The sequence below is a fragment of the Micromys minutus genome, assembly GCF_963924665.1.
Source record: "Micromys minutus genome assembly, chromosome: 32".
NCBI lineage: Eukaryota > Metazoa > Chordata > Mammalia > Rodentia > Muridae > Micromys > Micromys minutus.
The window spans coordinates 11,555,706-11,565,423 of NC_137967.1; the positions used below are offsets into that span (position 1 = coordinate 11,555,706).

Consider the following 9,718-nt stretch of genomic DNA (forward strand, 5'->3'; position numbering starts at 1 on the left):
TCTAACTTGGCATCTGACCCGCCCGTTTGTTTTTTATTAGCATGGTTGAAGAGAGCTCGCAAAGCTCAGACACCTATCTGTTTTTGGAACCTCCTATATTCCAATGCCAGCAAGGTAACAGGCCAGCGTGGACTAAGTCCTAGTCACTTGCATTTTAGTGGTCAAGGTTCACAACTAGAGATTGGTTCCCACTGCACGCAGTTCCGCACGCCTGCTCCCGGTCGCAGGCTAGTGACTGCAGCAGCTGTGACAGGGCGAGAATGACCCAGGGCATTCCAAGGAGGTGCTCTGGCGCTCCTCCCACAAGCAAACCTCCCGCAGCCTCCCGGCTGCTCTTTCTCTGGCCCTCAACTTTTATCGGACTTTGGGACACCACTCTGAGACCCGGCCACTTCTTCAGGGGGATCTGAAGCCCGCTGGCCATGAGCGGCCCGAGCAGCTGGCGGCGGGCAGCCACCCTGATCTTGGCCGCGGGCTGGACCCACTCGGGCCCCGCCGGCTTCCGGCTGCTGCTTCTCCAGCGAGCGCAAAACCAGCGCTTTATGCCCGGCGCGCACGTCTTCCCGGGCGGCGTGCTGGACGCGGCCGACAGCTCGCCCGACTGGCTGCGTCTGTTCGCGCCTCGCCACACGCCGCCGCGTTTCGGCCTGGGCCCGGAGCCGCCTCGGCAACGGTCACCCCCGTTCCCGGGACTGTCCCACGGCGACGCGGACGCCGCGGCGCTGCCTGATGACGTGGCGCTGCGCATCTGCGCCATCCGCGAGACCTTCGAGGAGGCCGGGGTGCTGCTGCTGAGGCCGCGGGCCCCCGCGCCGGCTTCTCAGGAGCCGGGTGTCGCGCTGTCGCTTCCGGCCGGCCTGGCCGACTGGCGCTCGCGCGTGCGCAGTGACCCGCGCTGCTTCCTCCAGCTGTGCGCGCATCTGGACTGCACCCCGGACATCTGGGCGCTGCAGGACTGGGGCGGCTGGCTCACGCCGTACGGGCGAAGCAACCGCCGCTACGACACCACTTTCCTCCTGTGCTGCCTGCGCGACGCCCCGCGCGTGGAGCCCGACTTGGCCGAGGTGGTGGGCTACAAGGTAGGGGTCGTGGGACCCGCCCCTCGGGATGCACTGAGCCTTACCCCAGACCAAAGGCGTGACCTTACCTTAGGCTCTCAAGGACTCAACTCTCACCCCACCGGGTTCCCTAAGCAGGGGGCACGGCCGTGCTCCCAGCTGCCTGTTCTGGACACCTCACAATTCACTTCATGCCCTGAATCGTTTTTATTCGGGTTTCCAGAACACATTATAGTGTAGGACCCCCTTTCGGGGACCCCCACTCGAGTCTCAGGACACGGGGTTACCCAATGAAACTCGAGAGACCTTCTTGCTGCAAAAGCACGAGGTAGTTTAATGACGGAGCTCCGGGCTGATACACATCTCAAGCAGGAGACAGAGGCATCGACCCTGAACTCAATTAGGGGGACATATTTATAGGGAAAATTACATAAGCAGTTAGCAACAAGCACATAATAATTTTATTGGTTTATTCAAATTGGCACTCTCTGTCTGCTTTTGGATATGATTTAACTCTAGACCACTCTGTTTTGGGGCACACTGACCTTCATACTAGTTTCTCTCAGGGCTGCAAGGCCAGCCCAGACCTTATTGAGTCTAGCCAGTCTGGATTTGGGCCATTTCTTTAAACAAGTTATTTTGTTCTTAGCCTTGAAGCATACTTGTCCTCAAAGCAGGGTTAGTGGGAGTTAACTTGAAATTTTAACTCTTTCAATAGGATTTCAGTCCCATTAACTTTCTTCTTCCTTCTTCCTGTTTCTCTGTTCCCATCTCCCTCATCTTTCACTTCCTCTCTCCTTTCCCTTCCCATCTTTCTCCCTTTTCTAACCTGTGTGTGTGTGTGTGTGTGTCTGTGTGTCTGTCTGTCTCCCTCCCTCCTTCCCTTTCTTTTCTGTGTCACTTGCACCAGGCAGTTAGGCTTCAAGCCTAGAACCCGAGGTCTTGAGGGTGCCACCGCTTCACGTTCATCTTTATTTATTCAGAATGTTTTCAGACTGTCCTTTATTCTCCTTCTGTAAAGTCAACAAAATGACTTGTTTTACATTGTGTGTCCTCAAGAGACTATATGCACGTGAGTGCAGGTGACCACTGATGCCAGAAGTGTCTAGTCACCTGGAGCTGGAGTTAAGGAAAGGTTGTGAGGCACCTGGAACGGGTGCTGGGGACTGAACTCGGGTCTTCTGCAGGGTGGTTCCTCTCCAGATCTCTGAGCCGTGTCCCTTGCTCCCTTCCCGGTTTTTTCTAACTGTAGTTACACATCCATAGAGGACATGGATGTCTTTCTCACTTGTTACAACCTTTTTCAGTACTCCAATTGAGTAAACTCCATGGGTAGTTTTTTGATTTGTTTTTTTTTTTTTTTTTTCAGACAGGGTTACTCTATAGCCTGAATGGACTTTGTAGACCAAGCTGACCTTGAACTCAGTTCTGGATGCCTCAGTCTCCTAAGTGCTGTGATGAAAGGCATGCACCATCACACCCAGCTCAGTTGCTTTTTGAGTTTGCACTTCTCTTATGGAATATCAACTGTAAATCATATTTCTGGAAGCATTATAGCTTCAGTTCTAGAGGATCTGATGCCTTCTTCTTGGCCCCATCTGGTGCACAGATGTCTAAGCAAGTAAAACACACCACACGACAAATAAAAAGTAACTAAATATAAAACCACTTCTCCCTTCTTATTTTATCATGTTGCTATCTTCTTTACATCTTTGGACCAATGGAGCTGCTGAGGACAGGAGATGGAAAAGAGTCAGGCAGTGTGATAAATTTTGTCAGTTTGCCACAACCTAGACTTCCTCCCAGATGCTTACAGACCTTCCATAATGCAGGATGCAGACCTGTTTGCTTCTCTTGAGGAACTCACAAATGCCCTTTTCCGTCTATCCTTTCCTTTGAAGTACTGTACAAAGCCTGGGTGTGCTCACCCAGACATCCTCTAAAGCTACTCCACTACTCCCCCTCCCCTATGCATCCCATGCCCCTCCTGCTAGCACCTCCTGAGATCTGTAGCTTTGCTCTCTTAAACTGTAGGAAAGTTGTCCCTGAGCTTCTCTTTGGCTCTGCTTTTAAGTTCATCTTTTAACAAAAGATTTTATTTGTTTTAGTTATGGACCGCATTTCCCCGTGCTTGTAGTGCCCTGGAGTTTTTGAGGGCATGCTAGCATTGTTTTTAGGTCGCTGAATGCTGGGTTTTGTCTTATTCCTTTAAATAGTGTTTTAAATGGTTTTTGGTGTGTGTGTGTATGGTATGTGTGGTGTTGTGTGTGTGGTGTGTGTGTATGTGTGTCTTAGTCAGGGTTTCTATTCCTGCACAAAGCATCATGACCAAGAAGCAAGTTGGGGAGGAAAGGGTTAATTCAGCATTACACTTCCACATTGCTGTTCATCACCAAAGGAAGTCAGGACTGGAACTCAAGCAGGTCAGGAAGCAGGAGCTGATGCAGAGACCATGGAGGGATGTCACTTACTGGCTTGCTTCCCCTGGCTTGCTCAGCCTGCTTTCTTATAGAACCCAGGTCTCCCAGCCCAGGGATGGCTCCACCCACAATGGGATGGGCCAGGGATGGCTCCACCCACAATGGGCTGGGCCCTCCCCCCTTGATCACTAGTTGAGAAAATGCCTTACAGCTGGATCTCATGGAGGCATTTTCCCAACTGAGACTCCTCTGTCATAACTGCAGCTTGTGTCAAGTTGACACAAAACCAGCCAGTACAATGTGTGTGTGAGTGTGTGTGTGTGTGTGTGTGTGTGTACCATAGCTTTTATCCTGGAGCTCATTTAGCTGCAGTCCCACTATGTGGTCCCTCTCTGGTCACTTGAGCAGAAGAGCTCCTTACATTCAAACAAGGCTTTCCCTCTGGCGGGAATACGCCGATAGGGAAAACTGGAAAACATCTTGGCTCCAGGTAAGCGTGGAGAATTTAGTCAGCCACCTCCCAGGTGGTTGCTCTTTTCCTCATCGTGCACAGGAAAGTAGAGCTTTGGAGTTTATTTTTGTGTAGACCTGCCCAGGCACACGGCTCACCAGATAGTACCCTGTGTGAGCCTTCCAGGTTCTGATCCCATGACTGCTTCGGTCAGTAAGGCTCCTGCTTGGGTTCCCCCACTGCTCTGCCTGGGATTGACTAAGCAGAAAGGTGGGCTCACCTCATTCTTTTATGTATTTATTTATTTACTTACTTATAGTTAGGCATTTTTGGTGTCTGGAAATAGATTTTTCTTAAGTTGGTGTGTAGTGTGTGAGTTTAGCTTTTGTGACTGAATTTTTTAATTGTATTTACTAATTATAAATATCTAAATCCGCATTTTTAAATTAAGCGTTATTATTTATACTTATTGTTGTTACTCATGGTTTTGTTCAACACACATGCAGCTGACCATGGAGCCCAGAAGAGAGCATTGGATCCTTTAGAACTTTATGGATGGTTGTGAGTTGTCATGGTGTGAGCGCTGGGAACCAAACTCTGGTTCTCTGGGACTCTCAGCAGCTGCTTTTAATCCCTGAGGCAGCTCTCTAGCCTCCAGCTCTTTCTTTCTGAGACAGGACCTCATTATCTCAGGCAGGACTTCAGCTCCTGGACTCAGGCACATTTCCTGCTTCATCCCCCTGACGAAGCAGGGCAGTAGGTACATGGCAGCATCTGAATGTTCGAATGCTGTCTGCGAGAGATCTAACCAGGCCCCATCTCGTTTCTCCATCTAACAACCACAGACCTGACTGATGACAGAATAAATCTTACCAATCGTCTTCCTTTGTCTCCTACAGTGGTTGTCCCCGTCGGAGGCAACTGAGTGTTTCCTGTCGAAAGAAATCTGGCTGGCACCACCACAGTTCTATGAAGTGAGAAGACTTGAAAAATTTGCCTCTCTTTCTGCTCTGTCTAGATTTTGCTCGGATCACCCATTAGAAGTGCCTGAGAAATGGCTGCCGATAATACTCTTAACTTCTGACTGCTCCATCCATCTTCTCCCAGGTGAGTCAGAGAAGTACCAGTGCTCCTGTTAGGATTCCTGGCAGCACTGCCCAGCAGAGACAGGAGTTACAGCCTGTTTTATATAGCCTCTGCCTGTGGGTGTGGCAGCCTCTGCTTACAGGCCACATGTGACCCCTGATAGCTGTGAATGCAGCCCAGTACAATCCTCCCTTAAACTATTGAGGGGTATTTTTTCTTTTTTGTTTTAAAGCTTCTGTTTGCTTATTTATTGTTGTTCAGCTGTGTGGTTCTCCGAGATAAACTTTAATGTCAAGCGTTGCAATAAATCTCTAACCTCAATATGCCCGTGTGAACAACACACAGCTCAGTTACAATATTTATACGCTGCACACCTAGATTGGGTAGATTCACCACTAACTACTATTCACCAGCTATGAGATGTTTGCTACTTGTGGCTTATTTGCTATGTTGTTCTGCTTCCTTCCACCTCCTCTTCCTCCATCCTCCTCTATCTCCTCTGTCTCCTTGTCTTCTCTCCTCCTTCCTCTCTTCTCCCTCTCTAACACCTCTAGCCCCACCTTCCCCTTCTACTGCTTAATCACGGGCTCCAGCCTTTAATCAAGAGGTTTGCCGTGCCTGGTGGAATAGTAATTAAAAGAAGGTCAATGCTACCCCACTGTGGTGGTGCATGCTTTTGATCCCAGCATTCCGGAGGCAGAGGCAGTCGGAGCTCTGTGGTTTGGAGGCCAGCCTGGTCTGCAGAGAACATTCCAGGACAATTAGGCAATTATACAGTGAAACCCTGTCTCAAAAAGTGGAGGGGGGAGAGGAGAAGATCAGAATCATAAAATGTGCATGTTTCTAGTTGGAGTCTGTTCTTGTGACAAATAGCGTGACCATAGGTAACAACTTTGGGGAGGAAGGAGGTTTATGTCAGACTGTGGGTTATGGTTCATTATTGAGAGAAACTGGGGCAGGAACTTGAAAACAGGCTTCAAGTTTTACCACACACAGCATTGCTTCTAACCAGCAAACTCACTTCACAGTCAGAGACATACATCAGCAACAATGGAGAATTCTACTTGCTAGCTGGTTCACAAAGGACTATGCTTAACTAAATTTCTTATTCAATTTGGGACCAACCAACTAAGGAATGGTTCTGCCCACAGTGGGCTGCGTCCACCTATATCAAATAACAATCAGGACAATACTTCCACAGGCCAATATGATCTGGGCATCCTTCAATTAAGACTTTTTCTCAGGTGACTGCAGTCTGTGTGGTTTTGTCCAAGTTAACTGTAGGACACAGCATTTATTTTTATTTTTGAGAAAATCTCTAATGTAGATCTCAGGCTGGCATCCTCCTGCCTTCATCACCCCTCTGCTGGGATCTCAGATGTACCACTGTACCCAGCCCATAATGTTTATTGTAACTAGAAATTCTGAATTCATGCATATATGTGTTTCCTAGGCACAGAGAGAATTCTCTAATCCTGTATATTCTCACTTTTACATTTTCATTTCAAATTGTGAGAACGTGTAGACTGTCAGCTTATTTGAATTAGGATGTTGGTGGTCAGTTACAGTTTGGCAAATGCAGCTCAAGGTCGAGCAGGGCTCACCTGAGAGGAGGCCTGGAAAGGATCAAGGCTCAGAGTTTATCTCTGTAGGTCCAGCTTATAAGCACTTCAGCAAATAAAGCTCTTCTTGAGAAAGTTCCTATACAGACGAAACATAGATAAAAGTTCCGCTTGGCTGCACACACCGTTCTCATGGCCTTGGCTACACAGACCACTGTCATGGCAGTACTCTTGCTCTCCACAGACAAACACTGACTAGTGTTGGGGCAAGCACTGTGTGTCCTGTCATATTTCATCTCTGCCTCTTCAGTTCCTGATTATACTTATATTTTTTATTCATCCTACAGAGGGATAGTTTAGCAGGGTTTAAGATTTATCCTTATTTTATGTATATGAATGTTTATATACACGTATGTATGTGTACCAGCAGTGTGCTTAATATCCACAGAGGCCAAAAGAGCATCGATTCCCTGGACCTGGAGTTTCAGGTTGTAGTGAGCTGCCATGTGGGTGCTGGGATCAGTACACAGGTCTTCTGGAAGATCATCCAGTGTTCTTAACCCCTGAACCATCTCTCCAGCCCCTCGCAGTTTTTATACAAATGATAATTCATCTAAATTAACCTTTGGGATTGTGGAATTGCTCAGTCAGTAAGTCCTTGCTGTGTAAGCACAAGATGTCAAATCATATTGCCAGTACCCATGTTAGAGGCCAGCCTGGTGACCATTTTAATCCCAGCTAAGCAGGAAAGACGGGAGATTGTTAGGGCTTGGTGGCCAGCGCGTCTCATTAGATGGATAAGCTCCAGGTTTGGTGAGAGTCTGTGCCTCAAAAAATAAGGTGGAGAATGACTGAGGAAGACACCCCGAACCCCATGTCAACTTCTGGCCTTCACACCTGTGCACACACGCAAGTGCGTAAGGAAAAATTAAAGAGTTAGCAAAAATGGATTAAACATAAGGTTAATACAGAACAAGCTTGTATTGAAAAAATTATTGTTATTAAGGCCAGCATTAATGTTAATATTTAATAGACTAAAGAATCATGAAGTAGTTCAGAACTTACGGTGCTCTTGGCTGGGCATGTGACCTGGTGGAATACTTGCCTCAACTACATCAAGGCCTTGGTTTTAATTCACAGTGCTGCTGAATTATGCTAAAATAATTACAGCTTACAGTAGAAACACTGTAGTCATTAGTTTTAATGTCCCCAAAGAAAATGCTTGTCTTGGAAGTAGATATAAAGTAGGGATATTAAAATCCAACATGGAGGACAAGAGAGCTGGCTAAGTCACTGAATGTTGGCCTTGCAAGTGAATGGTGTTCAGATCCCCTGAAGCGGTGCAGAGGAAGGCCTGGTGATTGGCATCTCTGATCTCAGCCTTGCCGTGCCAGGGTGGGAGGCAGACACGGGCAGATCCCTGGATGGTCATAGGCCAACTATCCTGGCCTAAGTAGTAAAATTCCAGGCCAATAAGGAATCCTGTCTGAGACCAAAGGTGGAGAGTTCTGGAGGAGCACCAAGGTTGTTCTCTGGCCCTCCTGCTTGCTTGCCTGGAGCCATGCACACTCGGTGGAGGGAGAGACCCAACTCTAGCAGGCTGGTCTCTGACCCCCACCTGCATGAATATATACACCATGTGGAAATACATTTTTAATATTTTTCAGGAGATGAGCTGTATGTGGAAGACTCTGACTTCTTAGAAAAGAATATGTCTACTGACAAAAAGACTGAAGAAATCGTGAAGGAAGGCAAAGTAGCTAACCGGATTGTGATCCACAGCCCCCATCTCTACGAAATCTACATGACCCTTCAGTCGGAGAATAGGCATGTGTACCCTAAGAACTACACAGTGACTAAGAGCCGTCCTGCCCGCTTGTAAGCTGCACCACTTACATGCTGTTAGCAAAGAATGAAAACCAACCAGACTTGTCTAAAATCTAAGGAATGTGTCGATAAAAGTCACAATGAGGTGCTTTCTGGGTCACGTGCATTTTGGGAGACTCTGCCATGTGTCAAACTGCACAGCAAGCCAAGTATAGAATGTACAAAGTATTAAAACTCTTGTTACCAAGATAAACGGTGTCACAATGGTTGTTTTATTAGTTGATCGTTGGAGAGAACTGTCCCATGTGTTACAAGTCTCCTGGTGGTGTGCTGTGGAGATTGAGCCCCGATCTCGTACACTTTTACAGGAGTTAATTCAGAGATGCCTTGGTAAACATCGCTAAGGGTCGGATGGGAGACTTCCCCCACTTGGTCTCTAGTTGGCAGGCTGTGAGGGATCGAGTCCCACCTCTATGCCAGCAGAGTTCTTTGTTTACTCATGGGAGGAGAAGTGAGCAGGCTGCCTCAGGTTTCTGCCTGCATGAAGGTCACATGGTTCTGTGAGGTCATAGTTAGGAAAGTGTTAATGCAGATATTGAGACATCCATCAAGGGTGATGTCATGTTCTTGCCTGAGACTCAACTTGATGATTAGCACACAGCATTTGGGTTAAAAAACAAATGGCATTTAATTTGACATCCAATTTGTGTTTTTTATTCTACGTATTTGTGTGCGTGTGAGCACACAGACAGACACACATACACACAGTGGTGCATACCATGGAGCATGTGTGGAGGGGAAAGAATATCTTACAGGAGACGACTTCTGCTTGTGGGTCTTGTAGATTAAGCTCAGGTCAGGAAGTCATAGAAAACAAAACAAAACAAAAAAAACCCACTCAGGAAGTCATAAAAAACAAAAAACCAAAAAAAAAAAAAAAAAAAACCCCACAGGCTGGTAAGATGACTCAGCAGGTAAAAGCACTTACTGCACATGCCTGGTGACCTGAGCCTGACCTCCAGAGCCCATGTAAACATGTGCAGAGAGGATCCACTTTACAAAGTTGTTCCCAACACACCATGGTAGTGCTTATGCCCTTGCAAACATAATGTACACACAACATAAAATTCGTCAGCCTTTATATACTTAGGAAGAAGTAGTTAATGAGACTAGAGAGAGAATGTTAAATTCACAGGGATTTAATATGTTTAATGTGGGTGACTAACAATCTTTTTTTAATTGAATACATTTTATTTACATTTATTACCCCTTTCTCAGATTCCCTTTCATACCCCCATCCCATCCCCCACCCCT

At 47.1% G+C, this 9,718-nt stretch overlaps 1 protein-coding gene across 1 annotated transcript; it reads left to right on the plus strand.

Moving 5' to 3' along the window:
• Nucleotides 1-246: 246 nt before the first annotated feature.
• Nucleotides 247-8,657, plus strand: NUDT19 (nudix hydrolase 19). The gene is made up of 3 exons (XM_080908906.1): nucleotides 247-1,079; nucleotides 4,829-5,036; nucleotides 8,245-8,657. Exons 1-3 carry the CDS (start codon nucleotides 423-425, stop codon nucleotides 8,457-8,459), a joined length of 1,080 nt encoding a protein of 359 aa, XP_080765032.1. The 5' UTR covers nucleotides 247-422; the 3' UTR covers nucleotides 8,460-8,657.
• Nucleotides 8,658-9,718: the final 1,061 nt, after the last annotated feature.

What these genes read in the sequence shown, in the direction of transcription:
- NUDT19 (XM_080908906.1), top strand. Translation starts at nt 423, where the DNA reads ATGAGCGGCCCGAGCAGCTGGCGGCGGGCAGCCACCCTGATCTTGGCC. An exon ending in CCGAGGTGGTGGGCTACAAG is followed by an intron (nt 1,080 to 4,828) that starts GTAGGGGTCGTG and finishes TGTCTCCTACAG; the next exon opens with TGGTTGTCCCCGTCGGAGGC. An exon ending in CTCCATCCATCTTCTCCCAG is followed by an intron (nt 5,037 to 8,244) that starts GTGAGTCAGAGA and finishes AATATTTTTCAG; the next exon opens with GAGATGAGCTGTATGTGGAA.